Source organism: Panthera onca, chromosome E1, assembly GCF_046562875.1.
Source record: "Panthera onca isolate mPanOnc1 chromosome E1, mPanOnc1 haplotype 2, whole genome shotgun sequence".
Taxonomy (NCBI): Eukaryota; Metazoa; Chordata; class Mammalia; order Carnivora; family Felidae; genus Panthera; species Panthera onca.
Window position 1 is genome coordinate 25,290,293 of NC_138352.1, and position 27,501 is coordinate 25,317,793.

Genomic DNA, 27,501 nt, shown 5'->3' on the forward strand with positions numbered 1-27,501 from the left:
AAAGGGACGCAGGGCAGAGCACAGAACTGGAGTCAGGAGAACGGGTTCGAAACCCCAGCTTCATTTCTTTCTGTCCAATCTCGAGCAAGTTACTTAATCTATCTGAACCTCAGTTTCCTCATATCCAGGAGGAGAAACATCCTGCCTCATGTGAGGACGCAAGGACGATCCGATTACCTGAGACGCGAGTATTCCGTGACCCATGAAGATATTTATAACATTCTGCTTTTGTGTTGAAGACCATGAACTCCTGAACGAATGGCAGAGCTTTCACTCTCTGGTTTGTGACCAGGGCTCATTTCGGTGACAAGAATACAGACTAACATTGGCGCCCAAGGTGAGCACCAGGTGAAATCTGGGGAAAGCCGCCCTGTCGTGGAGCTTTACTCAGAAGTGACAAAGACCTCAGAGAGAGGGCTGCCTTGGGCTCTTCCCTTAGAAGGAAGGTGGGACGGGATGGGAGAGTGGAGGGTAAGTGTACCTAGTTTAGAAATTTAGAATCATTTGCCCCTGAGAGGTCTTCCGAAGGCTATGCCAGTGAAGGGACCCACCCCCGAGGAGAAGTAGGGGGGACCACAGAGTTCCTTTCCCTCTGCCCCTCACAGCCATTGGCGTATCAGAACTGCTGAGGTGTCACGGCCCACAGGTTGAACAGACTCAAAAGCAGCCCGGCCCAAAGGCCTGCGGTAGGCAGCCTCCAAGATGGCCCCCAATGATCCCACCTCCTGGTATTCACATCCTCACTTTGAGTATAAGCCACCAACGCGACTCCCTCCCAACGCGGTAAAATGGTGTGACGTCGCTTGTGAGACTAGTTTACCAAAAACTGTGCCTTCCATCTTGAGCATGCTCCCTCTCCCTCTTGTTCTCCCAGGCATTCGTTCCGAGGGAAGCCGGCCGCCATGTTGTGAGCCGCTCTCTGGAGAAGACTTGTGGTCAACAACAAACAAGGAAGCGAGGCCCCTAGTTCAACAGCCTGTGAGAAACTTAATTTTGCCAATGGCCATGTGGGTGAGCTTGGAAGTAGATCCTCCCCCGCCCCCTAGTTAAGCCTCCAGAAGGGACCACAGCCCCAGCCTCAGCCACGACTGCACCCTCATGAAGAGACCTTGACACAGAGGCACACGGCCATGCCACACTTGGATTCTTGACCCACAGAATCTGCGAGATAACAGATGTTTGTTTCAAGCCACTGAGTCTTGGGGTACTTTGTTACGCAGCAAGAGATAACTGATACAGGGTCCTTCCCAGTCATGTTAAGGAAACCCCAGAGACGGAGATGGGAGAGAACATCCTATCCTTCCAGCAGTGGGAGTGGTTTCGCCGCCTCAATCCCACTCCCATCTCTACTAGAAGCAATTTCTGCTAGAAGAAGGGAGCGCGTACGGTAAAGAATTTATGGCTACAAAACACCACAGAATTAAGGCCATCCTCTAAAAGCCAATTTTGAGGAGGCCATTTTGATACAGCAGAAGTCTCTCTCTCTCTCTCTCTGCCCCTCCCCTGCTCATGCTCTGTCTCCCTCTTGTCTCAAAAATAAACATTAAAAAACAATTTTTTTTTAAATGATGTGAGTGTCCAGGCCACCCTCCGCCCCATGCCCTCCTGGGACTTGGGCTGCTCCAATCAAATAGGCTGACAGGCACCAGCCCAGAGGCTGGAGCTTCCCCGAGAACTCTCCAGAGAGCAAGTCCTTGGGGGGGGGGGGGGGGGGGTCCCGTGGGAGACACCCCCTGCATCACACACATCTGAGAACGTGAGAATGGAGACACCGCTCGTGTGCGCGGTGCAAGTCAAGAGCGCCCTTATCTTTGAACTTGGTTTCCTGAAGTTCTCTATCGTTAAAGCCATTGATGTATGAACACGTAATGAAGAATGCCTCCTCCCGTGGCCCCACGTGGTTATGTGGTCATCCTCCTGGGCAAAAAGGATTAGCAATAGCTCCAAGTTGCCACAGTCCCCCAACCCCTGCAGAGATCCATCCAGCTCCGTCGGGGACAGTTCCTTCCAACTCAACATCCTAACCCTCATGTCACTGGGGGGAGGGTGGGGGGGTCTCCGTGCCTCCGTTTCCCCCTGTGTAAAAGTAAGGATTCGGGTCTCCCGTCCCCCGTCCAGCCCTGAGCTCCTGCGTGTCCCTGAAACCTCCTCATACCGCAGGCCCCAGGAACCGGAATTCACTCCGGTTTCCCAATATCCCACCAAATGAATTCCTTATGAGCACAACTTCTGGGTTTATACTAACGGAGAAAACACTGCAAGGCCTGACCTTCAAAACTCAGCTTGTTCTCCCTCCTTGCTGTGTTTCAAAAAAAAAAAAAAAGACAAGCTAATTTTGCCCTCTCGGGTGGGAAATGTGCAAGGCTCCGAGCTGGGACCACAGCAAACCCCCCTCCCAGGCGCCGAGCCCACAGAGCTGGCACTGACAGTTTTTCCATCCACCGAGTGGAAATTCTAGACGCAGAAGGTGCCCAGACCGACCCCGCTTCTGCTGCCCTGCCAACTGCCGTAAACCTGTTTCTGTCCCATTGGACTTGCAACACGGAGCCAGAAATCTGGAAGAATTTAACACCCAGTCGGTTCAGACACAGGAAAACATTGTTCAAAGTAAACACTGGAATCCCTCCCTCATCATCCAGGAATGTACAGCCAGCAGGGTTGAGATCAGCAGCTTCTCAGAAAAGCCATCGCTTCTGCTACTCTGCTCGGGGCTGTGGCCCAGGAGGGCCAGGAGGGGCTCCGGAGCTGTTTTCTGACTACGACACGGTCAAGGCTGGGCGGTCGGCACGCGGGGACCTCTCCCCTCCCGGGCAGACACGGCCGGTGCTGCCCGCAGCCCTCCAGCTACAGAACTTGCTGCTTCACCACAGGACCCAGCCCACATGCAAACGCCCTGTCCTGTCCCTGAACTTGGGAGAGGCGAAGTGCCCTTGGAAATTGAGAGGGGCTCGGGATGCTCCGGGATTTTCCATTTCCCTTGCCTGTGGCAGGCTGTGAAAGGGGCACTCTTCCTCGACGAAGAAAGAAGGCTCTGTGTGCGCGGCCTGGGTGCTGGGCCTCGAACTAGAAGACGTGTGAGCTCCGTGGGATGTGGCCACCAGCGTTCATCCCGCCTGGACTGAGACTTAACTAATTCCATCCCTCCAAAGCCCTGTGCCAGGTCCCCACCCCATCTCCCCTGGCCCTGGAGAGCGGAGAGGGAGGACTGGCTTCACCCAGGGGCCGCCTAAATGGATCCAAGAAAGACGTTACACATTAAATCACTTGTGTCACGGTGTCCCTCCGCCTCAAATTCTGCCTAAACTCCACCCACGGAGACGAGGGCATGAACCAAGTTGTTAAAAGTTTTCCGACAATCAATGTGTGGGATGAGACCTACGGGCCGGGAATGGTTCGAGGGGGAACAACGCAGAGAGTTCTTGATGGCTCTTGGCCACCCAAAACTCTGAGGCTTCCATGAGGATGGTGGGGCTGCTGGGGAGCTTAGGGGCAACAGCAAATCAGGGGACAGCCTGTCTTTGACCCTGACCGCCCCATTCCTAAGCCCGGAGGGATCCACAGAAGGGGCATTTAATTCCCTCACTTAACATGGATTGAGTGCCTCCTACCGAACCAGGTGAACAAGACAGATTCCATCACTGCTTTCAGGGAGCACGGAATCTGGACCAGAGGTTATCAAGGGTGGTCCAGGGACCTCGGCGCCCCCAGCGGTGATGGCATCGCGTGGGGGCCTGTCAGCAATTTCTCCGGTCCCACCCTGGCCAACCGCATCAGAAACTGTGGGGCGGGACTCGGCCACCTGCCCTCTAGCCAGCCCGCAGCCAACACCGATGGGCGAGAAAGTTTGAGAACCACTGATCTGATCCGTCCGCACCTCCATGGATAACGGGGAAAAGACTCGTGTCAAAGGTTACGGGTCTGATGCGGGAAAGTCTTAGAAATGGTGCGTTAACATGCTCCCGGATTCAAAACAGCGGTGCCCCACCGTGGTGCCATTGGAAATGTTTGAGTCCAGCTTCGGAAACGCTTTTTCCACCTCAGCTTGGTCCCTTTCACTGGTGGGTCCTAAAACCTTATGGTGAAGAAGAGGCAAGGGCCGTTTCTCTGCTCAGGAGCCATGAAGCAGGTGGGATCTTTTCCGTGGCAGCTGTTCGGTCCGCTGTCTTTGGGGCTCAGCGAATCCTTGTTGGCCGTCCAGGAGAGGATTGAGAGCCCAGTGCTCTGTCCTAATGGGTGTCCTTCTCTTCCCCGTCTGCATGCTCTCCCGTGGGGACACCATCACTCCGCCACGACTCGTACACGTGTGTCTCCAGGCTTCCCTGAGCTCTCCCCTAGACTCCAGACTCATGCATCCAACCTCCTGCCGAGCATCTATTCTTGGATGTTTTAGGGGTGCCTCAGAACCCTGTTCAACGCACACACACACACACACACACACACACACACAAGACCTGCCCCTCCCCATTGTGTTAAACCTTTTGCCAAAACCCAGGGAGTCGTTTCTCCCCTTCATCCTTAAGATCCAGTTCATCCTCAAGTCATGTCAATTCGGCCAGTAGAAATACCCTGAACCCGTTGTTTTCCCTCCATGCTATAAGGAGAACAACCACCAGTAATAATGATAATAACTCATAGAGCTCTGCCCATGCTTTTCTATATTAACTCACTGAGCCTTCCCCACAAACCTATGAGTTAAGTGCTGTCCTTTATCCCCTCTTCCAGAGGGTAAAATTGAGACACAGAGAGGTTCAGTCACTTGCCCAAAGCCACCCCTTTTGTGGAGGGCTCAGGATTTGGAGGTGGGCACCAGGATCCACGTGATTAAACACACGTTCCCAGGGTTGCTTCTGTATCCACTAGGAATACTCACGTGGCCTCCAAACTGGCCTCCCTGCTTCTACTCCTGTCTCCATAGGATTTATATTATACACACAGCAGCCCGAGTGGTCTTCCCAAAACACACACCAGTACTCACATCCCTCCCCGAGGGTTTCCACACAGCCCTTGGAGTGAAATCCCAACAAACTCTGACCATGGAGTTAGGAGTTTGCCTCTGCCTCTCTCTCTCTCTCTCTCTTCCTCTCTCCCCCTCCAATCACATCGCTCTTCTCTCTGCCCTCAAACTCACCAAATTCCAGCTATCCCTTCACCTACGATGGTTTTCCCTACACATTTTCCCATAGCTGGCTTCTGATCATTTAGATCTTAACTCAATGGCGCCTTCCAAGAAAGGCGTTCCTTAGCTTTCTATCTACACTAGCCCTCAGCCCCCTTCCATCACATTATCTTGTTTCATTTTCATTACAGCACTTACCACCATCTGAAATTATCTTAAATTTGTTTACTATTTCTTTTCTGCCTGCCCTCTCAGAATTTCGGTTCCATGGGACAAAGGCACTTGTCTGTCTTTTTCCACATATATCTCAGGACCCAAAACTGTATGAACGCTTACTGAGAACGGTGAATATGGCTGAATCCCTACCTTTCCGGGGCCACCATTTGCAGTTCCACTACAGGACGAGGTGGGTCACAACCAAAGGAGACACAAGGTGTCATGAGACGGGAGTGATGTCTCACCCAGCCTGGGAAGGTCAGGATAACATCCAGGGGCAGCACTGACTTCATTTCAGTGAGTCGTCATTCTGGGGCCAGACCTGCCACGTAGAGAGTTGGGCAAGACCAGTAGTCTACTTCCCTGGTACCAGAATCACCTAGAAAGCCCAGTAAGACACAGACTGTCAGGTACCAGCACCAGAGTCTCTGGCTCAATAGATCTTGGCTGGAGCCCGAGAATGTGCAAATCTAATAAGTTCCAGGTGAAGCTGGTGTTGCCAACTGGGGGGAAAAGTTGTGGGAAAGTGAACCAAGTCAATGGCAATGAAAACAAACATGAGGGAAAGAACATGGCCACAGCTAACAGTAGGGATGAAGGAGTGAGATGGGTCTAGGTGATGCTCAGGTCCCTGAGTTAGGGGATGGATGGAATTAATAGAGAGGGAGAGCAGGCTTGGGGAAACCTGCTTCGTGTCATTCGGGGCATTATAGAAAAGCCAGGTGGTCATGCCCGGTGAACCACTGTCCATATGAACCTGGTATCCAAGAAAAACGGCCATGGTTACAGATAGACAAATTTGATAAAAGATGAGGTCAAAAGTTAAGTTGAGAAAAGGGATGAGAACTGAACCATGGAAAGAAATCAGGACTTAAGGCACGGGAGGAAAGAAAAGCCCACTTGGAGACTGGGCAGAGATCCCAGACAAGAGGAAGGAAAAGTGGGGGAGTAGTCTCAAGAAGCCAAGGGAAGGTATCTGCCGAGAAGACTGTAGTATAATTTTTTTTAAAAAATGATCTTTGTCCCTTGTGCCTGGCACAAAGCTCCTGAAGCCTTTGGAATTTGCCTCTTGTATACTCATGAGATGACACGTAGGGGAGCCTAGATAGCTTCAAGATGGCGGCTTGGTGGCCAGAAGAACCAACCAGGTAAGTAGAGGGTTCGAACTTTCAGCCCCACCCCCAACCTCCATGAAAGGGAGAGGGGCTGGCAATTGAGTTCAATCACCAATGGCCAATGATCTAATCGATCATGGCTACCTAACGAAATCTCTATAAAAATTCCTAAGTGATGGGGTTCAGGCAACTTCCAGGGTTGTGAAAACATCAACATACTGGAAAGGTGACATGCCTGGAAAAGACACGGAAACCACCCCCATCTCTTTCACGCGGCGGTTCCTGACTTGTATCCTTTATAATAAACTGGTAAACCTAGTAAAGCATTCTCCTGAGTTCTAGGAGTCATTCCGGGAAAGCGTCGAACCGGATGAAGGGGTTGTGGGAAATCCCGAATTAATAGTCAGCCAGGGGAACAGATGGGACTTGAAACCAGCATTTGAAACAGGGCAGTCCACGAAAGTAGACACTAGGAACACACCTTTGAGGGCAATTCTGTCAAACGACAGGGTAAAAGCCAGAATTTGGAGAGCTATGGAGTTAAACGGGAAAGGGGAAATCAAGGGCGAGGAATGTATTAACAAATCACAAATGGATTGTGCCAGTGTGTGTGAGCACTGGCTCAAGACGATGCGTGCTTTGTTTCGTTATGCCTCACTATAAGCCTATGAGAGAATATCACCACTCTGTAGAAAAAGTACAAGACTCAGAAAAATGAAGCAATGTTCTCAAAGTCCTACGTTTAGTAAATGATGAGGTTAGAATTGAAAACCAAGGGGGTGCCTGGCTGGCTCAGTCGGTAGAGCGAGGGACTCTTGATCTCAGGGTCGTGAGTTCAAGTCCCACATTGAGCATGGAGCCTACTTTACGTAAATTGATTAGTTAAAAAAAAAAAAAAAAAAGTCAAAACAAAATCAGATTCTAAAACCAGAGTTTTCAACTAGCATACCTGATTACATAGGTAGAAACCCAAAGAAACCTAGAAGGTTGCTGGATGTAAACACAGCATATCAAAATCATTCGCATTTCTAAACATCAGCCATAAGCATAAAATGTCTAAAAAGATACTTTGTACAATTGTTTCAAAGATATCAAAGTCTGCGGTGGGGTGGGGGGGGTTGCGCCTGGTTGGCTCAGTCGGTTGGGCGTCCGACTTGGGCTCAGGTCATGATCTCGCGGTCCGTGAGTTCGAGCCCCGCGTCGGGCTCTGGGCTGACACCTCGGAGCCTGGAGCCTGCTTCGGATTCTGTGTCTCCCTCTGTCTGCCCCTCCCCCACTCATGCTCTGCCTCTCTCTCTCTCTCTCTCTCTCTCTCTCTCTCTCTCTTTCTCTCTCTCAGAAATAAACATTAAAAAAAAATAGAAAGCTCAGAAAAGATCCACTTTATGGCTCCACAGAGCAGTGGGTGAAGGACGGTATTTTCATTAAATGGCGCTAGATCACTTGATCCACATGGAAAAATAATTGCCTTCTCATAATACCCAAAATATCAAGTCCAGATGAGTCGTACCTCTAAATGTTGCAAGTAAAACAATAAAGCTTCTAGAAGATAACAGAGGAAAATATCTCCATGCCCTCAGAGTAGAAAAAGATTTCTACTGTTAAACATTTTTTTTAAATGTTTATTTATTTTGAGAGAGAGAGAGAGAGAGAGCAAGCAGGGGAGGGGCAGAGAGGAAGAGAGAGAATCTCAAGCAGACTCCCCTCTGTCAGCACAGAGCCCAACGCCAGCCTCGATCTCACAAACAGTGAGATCACAACCGAAGCAGAGATCGAGAGTCAGATGCTTAACTGACTAAACCATCCAGGCGCCCCTCAAGTTAAATTTCTTTTTTCTTTTTTTTTTCTTATTTTTTTTTTTTAACGTTTATTTATTTTTGAGACAGAGAGAGACAGAGCATGAATGGGGGAGGGTCAGAGAGAGGGAGACACAGAATCTGAAAGAGGCTCCAGGCTCTGAGCTGTCAACACAGAGCCCAACGTGGGGCTCGAACTCACGGACCGCGAGATCATGACCTGAGCCGAAGTCGGCCTCTTAACCGACTGAGCCACCCAAGCGCCCCTCAAGTTAAATTTCTGTTCACTGGAAGATACCACTGAGAGCATGAAAAGACAAGCATCCGTCCAAATGGACTGTGGTACTCCATATAATCAAAAAGAGTGTGTATACAGAATGCATTTAAAAAATTTTTTTTTAAAAATTTAAGTAGTCTCCATGCTCAGCACAGAGCCCAATGTGGGGCTGAACTCATGACCCTGAGATGAAGACCTGAGTTCAGAAGAGACTCAGACACTGAACTGACTGAGGCACCCAGGTGCCCCAGAATGTATTTTAAAAAATTTTAAACCCTACAATCAATAAGAAAAAGACGAAAGAAAGAAAGAAAGAAAGAAAGAAAGAAAGAAAGAAAGAGAAAGAAAGAAAGAAAGAAAGAAAGAAAGAAAGAAAGAAAAGAAGAAGAAGAAGGAAGGAAGAAGAAAGAAAGAAAGAAAGAAAGAAAGAAAGAAAGAAAAATGAAAGAAGGAAGGAAGGAAGGAAGGAGAAAGAAAGAAAGAAAGAAGAAGAAATGAAGGAAGGAAGGAGAAAGAAAGAAAGAAAGAAAGAAAGAAAGAAAGAAGAAGAAATGAAGGAAGGAAGGAGAAAGAAAGAAAGAAAGAAAGAAAGAAAGAAAGAAAGAAAGAAAAAACTGGGGTGCCTTGATGACTCAGTTGGCTAAGCGTCTGACTTTGGGTCTGGTCATGATCTCACGGTTTGTGGGTTCGAGCCCCAAGTCAGGCTCTGTGCTGACAGCTCAGAGCCTGGTGCCTGGTTTGGATTCTGTGTTCCCCCCTCTCTCTCTGCTTCTCCCCCACTCATGCTCTCTCTCTCTCGCTTTCTCTCTCCCTCAAAAATAAACATTAAAAAAATAATAATAAAATCTTTTCAAAAATAGAAAATTAATACAGACTTGAAGAGGCTCGTCACAAAAGACAATATCAGGGGCACCTGGGAGGCTCAGTCGGTTAAGCGTCTGACTTTGACTCGGGTCATGATCTCACGGTTTGTGGGTTCGAGCCCCGCGTCAGACTCGCACTGACAGTGTGGAGCCTGCTTGACATTCTCCCTGCCCTTCCCCGACTTGCACTTTCTGTCTCTCAAAAATAATAATAATAAAGGATAAGGAAATAAAATTAAGATCTCAGGATGGCGGGGGAAGGGAGTGGGGGTGGGGGTGGGGAGAAATGGAACAAAAGCTGCCAAAAGGAGGGGTGGGGTGGACGTGGGGGGGGGGGTGTGCGCCTGCGTGAAAGATTCTCTTTAGCCTCGGTGAGGAGACTCAGACCCAGGGGTGAGGCAGAAGAAGATACAGACGATCGAGTGTATTGGAAAAACCAGCGGCCATGGGTGGGGGAGGGTTGGGTCTTTGGGAAGGTGAGTGAAATAGCAGCGAAATTAGCAGAACAGAGTGCCGGTGGCCCGCACCTATCAAAAGAGATCTGGCCATCAGCCAGTGACTTTCAGGCTATAATTAGCCAATTGGCCCCTGTCTCCCTCCGGCCAAAAGCAAGCATCTGAAACCGGAACAAAATCATTCTTTCCCCGCTGATGCCCTGGCACGTTCCACAAGCCCCACCCTCTGTGGAGCCGTGGGTTCTCCTCCCCATCTTAAGATCTCTCTGCAGTGGAGAACCCACCACGCCATTGACTGGAGGCCGTGGACGTGAACGGACCCGTTCCAACCCGAAATACCTCCTCCGTGACACCCTCCTCTGAGCCTGTCTTCCGACCTGCCTGTCCGTCCTGTCGTCAGAGTTGTGGTGGCCTGGGGAAACCTGGGAGTGGGGAAGCCCCATGAGGTCCTGGGGTGGCAACAGGGCTAAGGGTCCGGCCAGGGGCCAGTAGCTGGTACAACTGAGCTGAGACGCACAGGCTGGCTGAAGTTTGAACCGATCGGGACCAAGTCAGGAGCCGGCAAAGTGATGTCAGGAGGTCAAGCGGGCAATCTGGTCAGAGGTCATACAAGGGCCAGAGGCCGGGGACCCGGGGACCGATGCCATGCCGGAGTGTGGCGTGGGAGTTCAGAGCCTGACCATTGGTGTCCAATGGTGTCAGGTTCGAGTGCTGGATCTGGCTAGCCAGCGGTACAACTTTGGGCTTGTTACTGACCTCTTTTGTCCTCTGGCAAAGTGGGAATTGTATAGACAGGAAGATGTCGAGAATGAGCGTGGGGTTGGGGTTACGAATGCGGATGGGCACAGAGTTGGAGACGGAGGTGGGGACGAGCCTGGGGACGAGCCTGGGGATGAGCCTGGGGATGAGCCTGGGGATGAGCCTGGGGATGAGCATAGGGATGAGCCTGGGGATGAGCCTGGGGATGAGCATAGGGATGAGCATGGGGATGAGCCTGGGGATGAGCCTGAAGATGAGCCTGGGGATGAGCCTGGTGACAAGATTGGGGACAAGCCTGGGGATGAGCCTGGGGATGAGCCTGGGGACGAGCCTGGGGACGAGCCTGGGGACGAGCCTGGGGATGAGCATGGGGATGAGCCTGGGGATGAGCCTGGGGACGAGCCTGGGGATGAGCATGGGGACGAGCCTGGGGATGAGCCTGGGGATGAGCATGGGGACGAGCCTGGGGATGAGCCTGGGGATGATCCTGGGGATGAGCCTGGGGACGAGCCTGGGGACGAGCATGGGGACGAGCATGGGGACGAGCATGGGGACGATCCTGGGGACGAGCATGGGGACGATCCTGGGGACGAGCCTGGGGATGAGCCTGGGGATGAGCCTGGGGATGAGCCTGGGGATAAGCATGGGGATGAGCCTGGGGATGAGCCTGAAGATGAGCCTGGGGATGAGCATAGGGATGAGCATGGGGATGAGCCTGGGGACGAGCCTGGGGATGAGACTGGGGATGAGCCTGGGGACGAGCCTGGAGATGAGCCTGGAGATGAGCCTGGGGATGAGCCTGGTGACAAGATTGGGGACAAGCCTGGGGACGAGCCTGGGGATGATCCTGGGGATGAGCCTGGGGATGAGCCTGGGGACGAGCCTGGGGATGAGCCTGGGGACAAGCACAGAGATGAGCATGGAGGTGAGCTTGGGGATGAGCATGGGGGTGAGCCTGGGGATGAGCCTGGGGATGAGCCTGGGGATGAGCCTGGGGACGAGCCTGGGGATGAGCCTGGGGATGAGCACAGAGATGAGCACAGAGGTGAGCATGGGGATGACCATGGAGGTGAGCCTGGGGATGAGCACGGAGGTGAGCATGGGGCAGGTGAAGGAGGGGGATGGGCACAGAGAGGGAGACTGGATGGCTACGGAGCTGGGGCTGGGCCTAGGCAGAGGTTCAGACCCAGGAGCCAGGCAAGCCTTCAGGTGTGAGAGGCCTGACACATCTGTGTCCTCGAGGATCCCGAGCCCGTCAAAGACCGAGACGGGCTCCCAGCCCAGGCGTGAACTTGGCTGGACTTGGCCAGGCTGAACTGAGGGTATGGACCCGCGGGTCGCGAGCACTACCGCCACCCCACCGAGTGCTAGCTGCCTTGGCAAAGCTGGCCTCCGTCCGCCCCTTTGCAGGTGAGCGCTCATTCCGGGGGGCGGTGACAGCACTAGACGCTGGGGGTACGCATGGCCTCGGGGCTGGGAAACAAGTCCTGGGACCGGCCCCACCCTCCTCAGCCTCTCCGATCCAGCCCCACTGCCTGCCTCCCCGCCAGCATTTCCCGACTGCCCCTCTCCTCTGCTCCTCCCCTTCTGTGTCCAAACAACCCGCATCTCCCCGTCTCTAACAAATTCTTCCCTTGACCCCGAGCTTCCCTGACTTCTGTTTTGCTCCTTTTCTCGGCCACAGTTCCCCAGGGAGTGGCCTGTACTAACTGTTGCCCTCTTCCTCACCCCCCCCCCAAGTTTCTGCAGCCTGGCGTCTGTCCTCACAGCTCCATGACCACCTCTGGGCAGGAAGGAGCCCGTGGGGTGACACGTAAGCAGAAGGCACAGCGATCGGGGACTCCGGGAGGCGTGGGTGGGCAGGCCGTGCACACAGAGACAGGCACGTGTGCACACATAAACATTCAGACACGCAGACACCCAGACACACGTACATGGAGACACAGACACGCACTGACCGATTCCAATATGGCACCAAGGGGCTCTCGCTTTGACCAGAGGGAGCAAGGAGGGAAGCCCAGGGCCGTCCACTGCTCAGCCTGGGGACCAAAGCAAGCCTTCTACAATTGTCACACCCAGAGCAGACCCGGGCTTTGCGGGGCCTGAACATTGCTCAGCTGGGGAGGAAGCCACCGTTGTGCCCTGCACAAGCCCAGGCGTCAAGCACGGGGGAGGCATCCCTGCAGTAACGTCCGCTAAAACGGAGGGAGAAAAGTGCCCGCCAGGGGGTCTGGAGGCTGTGACCCCGGGTCCCAAGCATGCAGGGACCAACTGTCTGAACGCAGTCAGCAGCTCTCCCCCAGACAAGCGGCAGGGTCTGAATTTGAACTCAAGAACTCTGGCTTCTCATATTCTTGCCTTTCGGCTTTTCTCAGACGGACGCAGTGTAGCCAGATCAAGCGTAGAACCAGAGAGGCCGGCACGGAGGGGCCTCTGGGGCTGTGGCCTCCAGCAGCACCACGATGGGGTGGTTGCCTGGGTGCTGGGCCCAGCAGAAGGTGCCTTTTCTCCTCGCTACCCCGTCTACACCGCGCTGCCTTCACCGGTCATAAGGTTTATTGAGTGTTGCTTTTATTTATTTTTTTTTTTAATTTTTTTTTAACACTTAGTTATTTGTGAGAGACAGAGAGACAGAGCGTGAGCAGGGGAGGGGCAGAGAGCGAGGGAGACACAGAATCCGAAGCAGGCTCCAGGCTCCGAGCTGTCAGCACAGAGCCCGACGCGGGACAAACCACGAGATCGTGACCTGGGCCGAAGTTGGACGCTCAGCCGGCTGAGCCACCCCGGAGGCGCCCCGGTGCCTATAGATTCCTGATAGTGAATTTCATGACTTTACCAGTCCTAGCTTAACATTCTCTTGGTGTTGAGCTCTGTCCAGAGTCTGAGCATCTCTGGGGGGACACGACACGCGACCCCCGCTGCTCATTAGAAGACATAGCTGGATCGTGTAGGGGTGTGTGTGTGTGCGTTTTGTTTTCTTGTTTAAGTAGAATTGTCGCCCTGAAAGCACAGTAGAATCACCTGACCATTTTTTTTAAATGTACCCGTGCCCGAGCCCTCTGCAAAGTGAATCAGGGTCTGAGCGGTGGGGCTGGGACATCAGTACGTTGGACAGAGTCCCCGGGAGGCCGTGGGACCAGAATTGAGGCCACTCCAGGAAACGACCGCCTGATGCCCCGGGAACCCGCAAACAAACGGGGGGGCTCCTGTGAAGGACGTGCCCTCCTGGTAGCTGGGGGTGTGCACTTTCACTTGGACCCTGGACTCTCCCCATCAGGGACACCTGCCGGTCCACCCGGACCAGTACCTGACAGGTCTCGGTGATTCCCCATGCCTCCGCCAGTATCTTGGTGCTTCTTCTGCCCCGTGCTTATTTCTGGTCCGCAAATGTCCCCCTGGTCCTGGATTCCACTTCCCCGGTGATCTTCTCGCTGCTGCCGGCCATCCCCTCTGCCACCCTCGGGGGGTCCAGGAGCCCGACACATCCAGGCAAATGGGGGCATTGTGACATCAGCAGTCGCCATGCCCCCCAACCTTGAATCTTCCGTCCTGGTTCTCTCCCTCCTCGGCGAGCCCCACCGGCTCCCAGCGCGCAGCCCTCCAACCTTGGTGCCGGGACAATCCTTCCTGCCCCCCCTTAGTGAAGGCCTACTGTGTGCTGAGCCTTCAATCAGGCACTCTATGTCCACGGTCTCATTTGAGGTCTCTGACGGCAGAGCAGCAGACGAGCTATTGATCTCACTCTTTGTAATGCACACTTATTCTGTGCCACCCCTGGACAGGTGCAGGGACGGATGAGACCAACGGTCAGCTTCCTTACGGCCAACAATCATCTAGAGCTTATGAAGACACAGCACGTTATTGGTCCCAGCCCGGAGTTTCTGATCAGTACCTGACGCGGGCGGGGAGCCCTCTCCGGCCAGCCCCTTACAGCATTCTTGTGAAACGAAATGCTCTCTGGATGAACAGGAGGAGAGAACTGTTGTCACCAAGCAGCTGTTTGGAATCGGCCCCTCTTCCGCCACTCCGGCGACCCGACCACGTTTGCAGCGGGCTGGGGACGCACCTTCTAGCCTCACCCGTGACCCCAAATCTGAAAGATCCTCCAAGATCCCAAGAGGATGGGGAGAGTCAGAGCCGGCTGGGACACAAGGCACGGTCATTGCGGGTGTCAACCTGGGACAGCTTCTGGGAGCCAGGCGGGACTTGGCTATCTTACCGAGGAACCGTGCGTCCTTGGGTCGCTCGCCTGACTTCTCTGCGCCCCGGTTTCTGCATTTGTGAAGCGGGGAGTAAAATGGTAGAACGTACCTGTTGGGTCCGTGCAACAGAGTTCGGACGTTGGGCCGGTTAGCGCGTGAAAACTTGAGGACGGTGCCCGGCACGGGGTACGTGCACAGGGGACCGAGAGCCTTAAGCCTTGACCCCAGGTGCCTTAGTTTATTCTCCACTGAATGAAGGGAAGGAGCCCATGCTCAGCACCTGGATGTCGGGAGGTGACAAGGAGGGCCAGTGACCGGGCTGGTGAGGTACACTGAGGGACACCCGCGGGCGTCTCCGGGCTGGTGGGCCCCAGGGAGGCACAGAGGCCTTGCACACTCACTTGGCTCGTCCATCTCACAAGCCAATAGAAGCCGGTGGGTGAGCCCAGAGGCACTTCCTGCTGACTCGTGGGGAATTTGCTGTCCACAGAGGAGGGGGAAATGCACCTCCCTACAGCCGACAAAGGCCAGGCAGGTCCTGTGGGAGGAAAATAGATCTGGCTCCCATCCGGGCTCCAGTCCAGGTCACCTGCGGCATTGGGCTTACCAGCAACTCAACCCCTTCAAGTTGCCAAAAGCTTTAAAGGCTTCTCCTTTGGAGGTTCTTGCCAGACCGTGGGGTAGGTCAACCGGCCATCCCCCGCACTCCAAACCCATCTCTGCTCCTGGCCTTTGCACACAAAGACGCCCGCCGTCTTCCCCGGACTCACCAGGAGACAGGACGGAACGGGCCTAGACCTCGTTTCCTTCCCTGCGCATGCATGCCCTACGGCCCCTCCGAACTGCCAGGCCCAACGCACTCCATCCTTGCTTGGAGTGGCCTCCATGATGCCCGAGGAGAGGCTGGGGCCATGGCCCCACCGCTGTGGGAGTCACGGGGTGGGAAAGATGTGCCGATCTGGCGTCTGGAGAGAAGGGAGGATCGAGAAGACAGAGCAAGCCTTTTGGAGAACGACAGAGACAAAGGAAGGGTCCGAGCGGGGCTCCGGCTCATGGGCAGTCAAGGCAGGCTCGTGTCATGGCAGGGAGAGGAGTTCCCGGGAGGGGCGAGGCCCATCCCGGCTCTTGTCCTCACGAAGGCTCACATTGTCTCTTCTCTGGCCAGTCTGGACCTTTTTGAGCGGGTTCCTGAGTCCTTTTGATAGGAGCCTAGATGTGTTCCGAGAGCTCCCTTGCTGTTTTTCTGACAGGCTAGTTCTGGGCGCATCTAAAACGTGAAATAGTGCCTCTAAGGAGCCCTCTCTCTCCCCGTGCAGAATGGCTGGTGGCTGACGGAGGCCACACGAGACTTACGCCCACGGCTGGCTTTGGTCACCCCGTCAGCGCACCCCAGATGTCCTCCACTGGCCCTCCGTCATGGGGCTCTGCCAGGGACAGCCCAGCATGCTCCATAGCCTAGCCTTTCAAGGCGGGTTTCCAGAGATCCGTTGCTCTGCTACAAACCACATTTATTTCACGTGAGCACTTGTGGGTCTGGAATCCAAGGAGGACTCGGCGGGACGGTTCTCCAACCCACGTGGCATCAGCCAGGGCAGCGGGACTGGAAGGTCCATTTCCAAGAAAACTAACTTCTTTATTACTTGCCTGGCATCTTGACCCGCCCTAGTCTCTCCCTTCCTCTCTCTCTTTCTCTCTGTCTCTCTGTCTCTCTCTCCGTGGGGTCTCCTCCTCCAGGCCTCCCCATGTGACTCGGGCTCCTCACCAGCCGGGTCGTCACGAGAAGCAGGGGGTGGAAACCACAAGGCCAGTTAAGGGCTTCTTCTAGAATTAACGCAGCATCACGTGTGCCCGGCTCTGTGGGCCAAAGGAGCCACAGCGTTTGCCCAGATTCCCAGGGGTCGTGCGATAGATCCCACCTTCCGGAGGAGCGACAAGGACAAATTGCGCAAGGGCCCGTGAGGCGAGAGGGATGATCGTGGCTACCTTCAGAAAAGAAGGTCTGCCCCAGGAACCCCCCAGGGTCAGAGCGCTGGGAGTCATTCACAACCCTCTCTCCTCACTCATTCACTCATCCACGCAACAAATAATTCCTCAGTTGGGGTAGTTAACTCTTGCCATGGACTCAATACAGAATTTCTTAGAAAATGAGAAAGGTTTGGGAACAACTTCAAGTTTTTAAATCGAATTTCCCGTTAATGCCCAGCTTATTCTGTTTCATCTCATAAAAAGCAAACCTCGCCTGTCTTAGGCAAATTCCTGTATCACCTCCTCTAGGAAGCCTTTCCTGATCTCCCTTCAGGCGTCGTTGGCAGCCCCCACCACACCTTGTTCACACACTAGCAGTGAAATGCCTACATCTGATTTGTAGCCGAGGTCACATTCACCCCAAATAAAGATTGCCTTTCTCACCACCCTTGCAACCAGATGGCCGTGGCGACTAAGTTCTGGCCCATGAAACGTAAGTGGAAGTGATATGTGCAACTTTCAGGAAAGGCGCCTAAAGGAGAAGTGTGCTTTTTCCTTTTCTTTCCTCTTTCTCGCTGCCTGGAATACAGGCACGATAGCTGGAGCTAGGGCAGCCACTTTGTACCATACGATGACTTTGGGAATGGAAACCACTCACAGGAGAACAAGGTAAAAAGAGCTCAAGTTCTTGACACCGTGGAGGGTCACTCCCACCCTGGAGCCAGTACGTAAAGGTTTTCACGTGAGACAGAAACGAACTTCTATAATGAACCTCTATCTGGCTTCAGCCACTGCTTGCGATCTTCTGCCACTCACAGTTGAACCTAATCCTAACTGATAAAACTACCCAGGGAGTGGGGAGGCAAAATGTAACGCAAATGTCTTCTCCACTGAACCATGTACGGACCCTCTGGCTAGTGGTGGGGAATATTAACTCTGCCACTCAGTGCTACTTCCCAGGCAGGAGAATGGGTAAGGTCAAATGATGACATCATGGCCTGAAACTGAATGCATCTGGTGACATTGTTTATAATGTCAAGAGTCTGGAAACGAACTCAATGCTGATATAAGAGGAGGAAGGGGGGTGGATTAAAATACAGGATACGCAGGGGCGCCTGGGTGGCTCAGTCCGTTAAGCGTCAGACGCTTGATTTCAGCTCAGGTCACGACCTCGCGATTAGTGAGTTCGAGCCCCACATCAGGCTCCACGCTGACAATGCGCAGCCTACTTAGGATTCTCTCTCTCCCCCTCCCTCTCCCCCTCCCTGCTCAAATTTGCCCTCTCTCTCAAAATAAGTAAATAACCTAAAAAAGATTTTTTTAAATATATGGAATATCCACGTAATGGACATTTTACATCTCTGTTTCCACGAACGAGGCAAATCTCTCTACACAACGATCACAACACATATTTACGCAAAAACGGCAAGGTCTTTAACATACTCCAACCCCAAGGGAAAACGAGCAAAATCAAAGAAAACAGGTTATGAATGAAAAAAAAAAATGGGCAAAAGGGAGTTCACTGTAGGCGCAGATGGGAGGTATGCGAGGGTTCGTTGTGCTCGTGTCTCTCTTCGTTTGTACTCTGCAAAAACTTCTGTAATAAAAGTGAAAACCAAAACAAAACCACAGGGTTCAAACAAATGAGCCTAATTCATGAAGGAGGGTGACTGCCTGCTCGCAAGTGTTGAATTTGGGGGCGCCTGGGTGGCTCCGTCGGTGAAGGGTCGACTTCGGCTCAGGTCATGATCCCACAGTCTGTGCGTTCAAGCCCCACATCGGGCTCTGTGCTGACAGCTCGGACCCTGGAGCCTGCTTCACATCCTGTGTCTCCCTCTCTCTCGCCCCTCCCCTGCTCACGCTCTGTCTCTCTCTGTCTCTCAAAAACAAACATTAAAAAAAATTTTTTTTAATAAATAAATAAAAATAAATAAATAAACATTAAAAAAAATTTTAAAGAGAACAACACTATCTGGTTAAACCTCGAAAACATTGGGCTAAGCGGAAATACTCATGAAAGACACCATATTGTACGATCCTATTTATCTGAAATGTCAGAATAGGCAAATCCCCAGAGACAGAAAGTAGAGTGGTAGTTTCCAAGGATGATGGGGGGGGTGGGGAGTGAGGGATGGAACAATCTGGAAAGGAGCAGCCAAAGGCTATGGGGTTTCTCACTGGGGTGATGACAGTGCCCTAAAAGTTGACTGTGGGGACGTTTTCACAATTCTATTAATATATGAAAAACCACTGAATGGTACGATTTAAGTTGGTGACTTATACGGAATGTGAGTTATATCTCAATAAAACCGTTTTCTTTAAGTCATCTCTACACACCACGTGGGGGGCTTGAACTCATGACCCCAAGATCAAGAATCACATGCTCTTCTGGGGCCCCTGGGTGGCTCAGTTGCTTGGGCGTTCGACTTCCACTCAGGTCATGATCTCACGGTTCGTGGGTTCGAGCCCCGCGTCGGGCTCTGTGCTGACGGCTCGGAGCCCGGAGCCCGCTTCGGATTCTGTGTCTCCCTGTCTCTCTGCCCCTCCCCCGCTCATGCGCCATATCTCTCTCTCTCTCTCTCTCTCAAAAATAAAATAAAATTAAATTAAATTAAATTAAATTAAAATAAAATAAAATAAGAAAATGTCAAACAGCAAAGACGGTAGTAATAAACACCAAGTTATCTAGACACAGTCCTTCCTCCGCCAGCTCCCCTGGCACTTTCTCACCAGTTCCAGTGCCCCCAATCATTCGGGGTGCCTGTTACTTCTCTTAAGATGTACCTCAAAACTCCCCCCCTTTGAATCGCGTCATCCAGCTGGAGCATAAGGCATATCTCACCCGGCCACCGTTCAGCTTTGAAATGAAGAAGCAATGTTGTAATACAGTTATCCAGAATAGCCAACCCATAGGAATTTCTTTTATCTTTGGGACACTTTACGTAATCTATTTTGCAAGAGACCCGCTCGCCTAATTCCATTTTTCGTTGGCAACTCTTCACACAAGTTCTCGGTCCCAGAAGAAAGCCCGGAGCCACCCAGGGTGCCAGCAGAGGGAAGAGGAAGCGAGACAGGAGAAAAGAGAGATTCTCTGAACCAAGAGCCCTGAAGCGCTGAGAGGAAGGGACCCTGTGTCCAGCTGGCGTCCGCTGGGGACCCTCACCGACCCATCAACTAGGGCCATCTACTGTTCATCAGTCCCCAGAACCGAGCGGAAGGAAGGACTCAACTGTCTCGTAAGGAGTCGGAGGCACGTAGGCAAAATCTTGCCCCACGGAAACTAAAACCATTTAAAATGGATGCATATCATAGGATTTCCCTCTGAGTGTCAGGGGGACGGTCCAGGACGCTTACCGTTCTTGGCTACATCAGGAACATTCACGCTGCTGCCCGCATCCGGAATGTTCTCGCCTCTACTTTGCAAAGCTCTACCCATCCTTCAGTGCCAGCTTCACCTCTGGGAGGCTCCCTCTGATCCCCCCGGGCAAAGCTCCCCACTCCTTTCGGACCTCCCCTAGCAGGCCATTCATACTTACCCCACTGGGACATTGGCGGCCCTTCTCATTTGTTTACTCCAGTGGGTCAGCGGCTTCCAGAGGGCAGCGGCTGTGTTTTAGTTACCACTGTATCCAAGGCAGGAAGGGCTGGCACAGGGCCGGCCACACCTCCCGCTGTGCACGATTGAATGACTACTTTTTAGAAATCCCAGAACGAATGCAAAGAACGCAAGTATATTGCACGGCCCTCTTAGTATACTGAAAAGCATTACTGGTTTTCAAAGACTTTTTCTTGCCGTGATGTCTAGTCTAAGCAAAATTGAGAGGGTGGCCCCGACGGGGCGCCTGGGTGGCGCAGTCGGTTGAGCGTCCGACTTCAGCCAGGTCACGATCTCGAGGTCCGTGAGTTCTAGCCCCGCGTCAGGCTCTGGGCTGACGGCTCGGAGCCTGGAGCCTGTTTCCGATTCTGTGTCTCCCTCTCTCTCTGCCCCTCCCCCGTTCATGCTCTGTCTCTCTCTGTCCCAAAAATAAAAAATAAAAAAAAATAAAAAACCGTTGAGAGGGTGGCCCCGAGATGTCCCATGTACCGCCTGCCCCTACAGATGCATCACCTCCTCCGTGATCAACATCCCCCAGCAGGCTGGTACAACCTGTTAACGCTTGGCGGACCTACACGGGCACCTCAGAATCACCCGGAGCCCGTAGCTTATCTTAGGGTTCGCTCCTGGTGGTGTGTGTTCTCTGGGTTCGGACAAATGCGTGACATACGTCCGTCATTGTGATATTACACAGAATATTTTTACCGTCTTAAAAACACGCTGGGCTCCACGGCTTTAACTGCCTTCCCCATCCCCTGTCAACCGTGGATTTTTTTTTTAATTGTCTCCATAGTTTCGCTTTTTCCATATCACATAGTTGGAATCACAGCGTAGGCAGCATTTTCAGATGCTGTCACTCGTAACTGATACGCATTTATGGTCCCTCTATGGCTTTTCATGGCTTGATAGCTCATCTCTCTCTCTCTCTTTTTTTTTTTAATTTATTTATTTTTATTTTATTTTTTAACATTTATTTATTTTTGAGACAGAGAGAGACAGAGCATGAACGGGGGAGGGGCAGAGAGAGAGGGAGACACAGACTCGGAAGCAGGCTCCAGGCTCTGAGCCGTCAGCCCAGAGCCCGACGCGGGGCTCGAACTCACGGACCGCGAGATCGTGACCTGAGCCTAAGTCGGACGCCCAAACTGAGCCACCCAGGTGCCCCTATTTATTTTTATTTTAGAAAGAGAGAGCACGAGCAGGGGAGAGGGACAGAGGGAGAGAGAGAGAGAGAGAGAGAGAGAAAGAGAGAGTCTTAAGCAGGCTTCACGCTCAGCGTGGAGCCTGACTGGGGGCTCAATCCCACCACCCTGGGATCACGACCTGAGTCAAAAATCAAGAGTCAGGCAGGACGTTCAACCATTTCTGTTGAATGCTAATAACATTCCGTTGTCTGGAGGCACCACAGTTTCTTCAACTCTTCATCTACTAAAGAACAACACTGGCTGCTTCCAAGTATCGGCGATTCTGAATAAAGCCGCTATAAACACGTGTGTGCAGCTTTTTGTACGGACCGAGGCGTGCGTTCACTTGGATAAATACCCAGGAACGAATTGCCGGTTCATATACTAAGAGTGTATATCACAGCACGTTTGGAAACCTGTCATTTCTGCATTTGACAAAACTAGGGACCCTCAAGCGGCCTGTGGCCCTCTTGACCTACAACAGACCCTGCGCGCACATCCAAGTCCCACATAGAGAGTATTCAGGAAATAACCGCTGATAACGTGCTACGTTGTTGCCAAATTCCTTTAAGAGGGACCAGTGCCAGGAGTTGGTGGTTTTTCTATGAGACAAAGGTGATACCATTTCCATTTCCTTTCCAGCCCTAGATGACAGGATGCCGTGTGCCTATAATAATCCCATAAGTCATGTCTCTGCCTACTGACCCAACATAGCCGTGCTCTCTTCCCAGCATATTGCTCTCGTGGCCACTGATCACCTATACACCCCAGGCGGAAAGTATTCCTGTTCCGGGCAGTGGGGAAGGGATTGCGTTCTGCTTTTTTTGCTAACCTAGGAGCCTTAGGAAAGACCCTTTCCTTCTCAAAGGGCACAATTTCTTCATGATAAAACAGAGATCGTGGGGCGCCTGGGTGGCTCAGTCGGTGGAGTTGCCCACTTCGGCTCAGGTCATGATCTTACGGTCCGTGGGTTCGAGCCCCGCGTCGGGCTCTGTGCCGACAGCTCGGAGCCTGGAGCCTGCTTCGGATTCTGTGTCTCCCTCTCTCTCTGCCCCTCCCCCATCATGCCCTGTCTCTCTCTGCCTTTCAAAAATGAATAAATGTTAAATTAAAAAATAAAATAAAACAGAGACCATAATAGCACGTGTTCTCTTCACTTTGCAAGGATACTTGGAGAATTAAATTAAAGAATAGATTTGGAAATGTTCATAAACTGTCCAAGGACCATGCCAATGTATGAGTTTTGCTATCAGCTTCTTCTTTATAAGTGGATTAGCCAGGCTTGGCACGGAGAATAGTTCCATCTACGTGCAAAATAAAACATTTGACACAGAATAGACTCACCACCATACGAAGCAAGAGCTAAGTAATGCGCAGAGTACTAGGCAAGCCCAATCTTACTATGTAGCAGGACAACCGTTTTTTTAATCCCATACTTCTTTTGGAAAATGAAAATGGAGATCCTTCATGCAATTTGAAGTTTCAAATAAATACTAGAATTTTTTTTTAATTTTTTTTTAATAAATACTAGAAATTAAATATCATGATTCCAGTATGATTCCCCAGCTGAAAGCCACTCTTGGGGTTATCAGCTACTTCCAAATGGGGGGGATTGATAATAATAGCTAAAATTGGGGCGGCTGGGTGGCTGAGCCGGTTAAGCGTCCGACTCGATTTCAGCTCACGGTCCGGGAGTTCGAGCCCTGCATTGGGCTCTGCGCTGTCAGCGTAGAGCCTGCTTGGGATTCTGTCTCCTTCTCTCTCTGCCCCTCCCCCACTGGCTCTCTATCTCTCTCTCAGAATAAATAAAAATAAAACTTAAAAAATAATAATAATACTAGCTAACATGTACTGAAAGTGTATTATGCGCCAGGCCCCGATCTAAACATTTTACAGACGCGAACTCAACAGAGAGGGTGAGCAATTCGCTCAGACACACAGCTGGAGAGGGGCAGAGCCAGACTTTGAGTCCCTTAAATTCTGATTGGTTTAACCAACTCCCCAACATAGCGCTGATCATGTGAATCAATTTCAGTTGGGTTTTCGCCCGACAATGGTTCTCAGACGCCCCCCGCTGGTACCCACTCAAGACCCCAGAGTCCTCCTGAGTGACTTCTAAACAAGCCCACGAAATGGATATTTTTTTCAAAGTCCTTAGATGAGGAAGCTGAGTCCAGTGGACCTGACCCCAAATTGTTCACAGCTGTGAAGCAGTCAGACTGAGACTCAAAGCAAGGTGTCCCGTGGGGCCACAGTCTTTCCCCGCCTTACGTGGTTCCCCCATCCCAGAGAGAGCGGTCAAGTTTCCCTGGCCGTTCATAGATTTGTTCAACCCTCGGTGAGAAGCCACTCTAAACTCTCATTTCCTGGGACAGAGCAAAGACCACTTCCACTTTCCTGAAAGCTTGAAGGACTTTTCAACAAAAAAGAAAAAAAATTCAAAACACCCTGTGTTTGATGCATCTGATGTGGTACATTTAATGAGTAAAAAAATTTTTTTCACAGTGGTAGCTAAAAGCTACCGTACATAAAGGATAGAGACTCTCATGGTATTTGCTGGTTCGAGGTGCCAAAGGACTGGAGATAGGTTAAACCATCAACAGTATGGGAACCGCAGCAGCCAAAAATGACAACTAAAAATCAGACTCGTTACTGGACTTTGTGTCCCTTTGGAAGAGGGTCTAGGTGACATATATCCCAAGGAAGCCTGGTGAAAGATGCCAGGCACATGGGCACAGTCCCCACGGGTAACATGAAAACAAGACCTTTGTCAGGGCGCCTGGGTGGCTCAGTTGGGTAAGCATCCCACTTCGGCTCAGGTCATGATCTCATGGCTTGTGGGTTCAAGACATGTATTGGGCTCTGTGTTGGCAGCTCAGAGCCTGGAGCCTGCTTTAGATTCTGTGTCTCCTTCTCTCTCTGTCCCTCCCCTGCTCGTTCTCTCTCTCTCTCTCTCTCTCTCTCTCTCTCTCTCTCTCAAAAATAAGTAAACATAGAGAAGAGAAAGAAAGAAAGAAAGAAAGAAAGAAAGAAAGAAAGAAAGAAAGAGAAAGAAAGAAAAAAAGGAAGGAAGGCAGGAAGGAAGAAAAAAGGAAGGAAGGAAAAGAAAGAAAGAAAGAAGAGAAAGAAAGAAAGGAAGAAAAAAAGGAAGGAAGGAAAAGAAAGAAAGAAGAGAAAGAAAGAAAGAAAAAAAAGGAAGGAAGGAAGAAAGAAAAAAGGAAGGAAGGAAAAGAAAGAAAGAAAGAAGAGAAAGAAAATGAAAGAAAAGAAGAAAAGGAAAGGAAGGAAGGAAGAGGAAGAAAGAAAGAAAGAAAGAAAGAAAGAAAGAAAGAAAGGAAAGAAGAGAAAGAAAGAAAAAAAGGAAGGAAGGAAAAGAAAGAAAGAAAGAAAGAAAGAAAGAAAGAAAGAAAAAAGGAAGAGAAAGAAAGAAGGAAGGAAGAGAAAGAAATAAAAAAGGAAGGAAGGAAGGAAGGAAGGAAAAGAAAGAAAGAAAGAAAGAAAGAAAGAAAGAGAAAGAAAGAAAAAAAGGAAGGAAGGCAGGAAGGAAGAAAAAAGGAAGGAAGGAAAAGAAAGAAAGAAAGAAGAGAAAGAAAGAAAGGAAGAAAAAAAGGAAGGAAGGAAAAGAAAGAAAGAAGAGAAAGAAAGAAAGAAAAAAAAGGAAGGAAGGAAGAAAGAAAAAAGGAAGGAAGGAAAAGAAAGAAAGAAAGAAGAGAAAGAAAGAAAATGAAAGAAAAGAAGAAAAGGAAAGGAAGGAAGGAAGAGGAAGAAAGAAAGAAAGAAAGAAAGAAAGAAAGAAAGGAAAGAAGAGAAAGAAAGAAAAAAAGGAAGGAAGGAAAAGAAAGAAAGAAAGAAAGAAAGAAAGAAAGAAAGAAAGAAGGAAGAGAAAGAAAGAAGGAAGGAAGAGAAAGAAATAAAAAAGGAAGGAAGGAAGGAAGGAAAAGAAAGAAAGAAAGAAGAGAAAGAAAGAAAATGAAAGAAAAGAAGAAAAGGAAAGGAAGGAAGGAAGAGAAAGAAAGAAAAGGAAAGAAAGAAAGAGAAAAGGAAAGAAGGAAGGAAGAAAGAAAGAAAGAAAGAAAAGAAGGAAGGAAGGAAGGAGGAAGGAAGGGAAAGGAAGGAAGAGAAAGAAAGAAAGAAAGAAAGAAAGAAAGAAAGAAAGAAAAAGGGAAAGAAAGAAAGAAAGAAAGAAAGAAAGAAAGAAAGAAGAGAAAAGAAGGAAGGAAGGAAGGAAGACCTTTCTCTATGTTGCATTCTCCCTAAGACGGGGCCGGGGGGCTCATGGTGTTGGACCCGCTTCCCTAGAATGACACAAAGACTCCACTAACCCCACCGGAACGTAAGCTCCGTAACATCCAAGTCTCTGTTTCTCTTGCTTACTTCCGGGTCCTCAGCACCTAGAAGAGCGCCTGACACCAAAGAGCTTCTTGCGATGGTGTTGTGGACTTGCTAAGAAACCAGCCTGAGAGAGAAATGTCGACATCGGGCGTCGGTTCAGCCCCTGGGGCACCTGCCGCAGAGGAGACCCGATCTGCGACATCAGCCGCCCTGGGCTGGGGTAGCCTCCAACTCCAGCTTCTGTGCCTTTCTGCCAGACCTCCGGCTGCTGGGCGGGGTGACCTGTGGCCTCAGGGAGAGACTTTCTCAGGGGGAGACTGCTATTGGTCCCCCCAAAAGGCATTCAGGGAAATAAGAATCCCCTTTTTGAGGGGACGAATAGTAGTCAGGTTAGATGTTGTTTTTATCCTGAGATTAACACATGAGAAAGAAAGCATTTGCACCCTGAGACATTCTGTACCATAAGCATGGAGATGACAGATGATTGATTGATGATCGATGATAGATAGATAGATAAGATAGAATTATATAGAATTCATATAAGTACACATATATGTGTGTTTACATGTGTGTATATGGATATTTATGTTTATCAAGATACATACAGGGGCCCCTGGGTGGCTCAGTCGGTTAAGCGTCCGACTTTGGCTCAGGTCTTGATCTCACAGTTCGTGAGTTTGAGCCCCTTGTCGGGCTCTGTGCTGACAGCTCGGAGCCTGGAACCTGCTTCGGACTCTGTGTCTCCCTCTCCCTCTGCCCCTCCCCTGCTGGCACTCTGTCACTCCCTCTCTCAAACATAAACATAAAATTAAAACAAACAAAAAGATACAATGCTGCCTTCTCTCCCTCAAATCCAGCTTGCTGTCTTGTTTTGTTTCTGGCCTCCTTCCTCCCGGTGACATAGAAAACTTGTATGAAAAGAAATGGAAATCCCTGTCCTTCATTTGGATGGCCGCCCGCAAAATACAGGATTTGCTCCGCGGAACTGAAACATGACGCACGGACAGATCTCAGACCGCATGACATGTGTTCTGGGCTGAACTGCATCCCAAATAAAGACAAAATGTTGGAAGCCCTAACCCCCAGCACCTGCGTGGGTGACCCTTGTTTGCAAACAGAGTCTTTACAGAGGTAATCAAGTTAAAATGAGGTCATCGGGGTGGGCCTGAATCCCAAATGACCCGACTTTTAAGCCACCCGGTTTGCGATACTTTGTGGCAACAGGTCCGGGAAACTAACACGGATAGACACCAGCTAAAGCAGAAAACGCCGGGTCATCAGAACTCGATTTTTCTCGATTTCTCTAAGCTGGGCTCTCCTCAGTCTGGGCTCCACTCCCAGGCAAGCTGTCGCTACATGGTAACTCTCAGACACGACAGACCCACAACTCTCCTGGGTCAAGCCCTCTGGGAGGAGAGCTTCTTTTCTAAGGAATTCCAACAAAAGACCTAGAAGCCAGTGTCAGTGACTTAAATCTTGGGCGTAGGGCTGGCCTCCACCCACTACCCCAGGGTCTGAAAGTAGGATGAGGATTTTTTCCCCCCAGGGAAAACCAGAGTTCTAATCTCCCCGCTCCCCACCCCCTCCACAAAAAAGGAGAAATGGGTAGTAAATGCCAAGCATGGG

The 27,501-nt window shown here is 50.9% G+C and overlaps 1 protein-coding gene and 1 long non-coding RNA gene across 4 annotated transcripts in view; both read right to left on the reverse strand.

Annotated features, from left to right (window-relative positions):
* Nucleotides 1–14,435, reverse strand: part of CDRT4 (CMT1A duplicated region transcript 4) — a 32,685-nt gene extending 18,250 nt beyond the window's left edge. The window contains exons 1-2 of one of the 3 annotated variants that reach the window (XM_060647235.3): nucleotides 13,905–13,993; nucleotides 5,483–5,711 (exon numbers count right to left, since the gene is read on the reverse strand). Coding sequence is in view for 1 of the 3 variants with exons in the window: in XM_060647233.3 (XP_060503216.2) it covers nucleotides 13,905–14,121 (217 nt within the window). In the remaining 2 variants the exon portion in view is untranslated. Of the gene's footprint in view, nucleotides 1–5,482; nucleotides 5,712–13,904 lie in introns of all 3 variants that reach the window. The other 2 variants (XM_060647233.3, XM_060647234.3) reach the window with 2 other exon arrangements.
* A 10-nt stretch (nucleotides 14,436–14,445) lies between these two features.
* Nucleotides 14,446–15,591, reverse strand: LOC145713109 (uncharacterized). Its single transcript, XR_014136052.1, has 3 exons — nucleotides 15,201–15,591; nucleotides 14,909–15,079; nucleotides 14,446–14,554 (listed from the first exon to the last, which is right to left on the reverse strand). It is a non-coding gene; the product is annotated as an uncharacterized LOC145713109 (long non-coding RNA).
* Nucleotides 15,592–27,501: the final 11,910 nt, after the last annotated feature.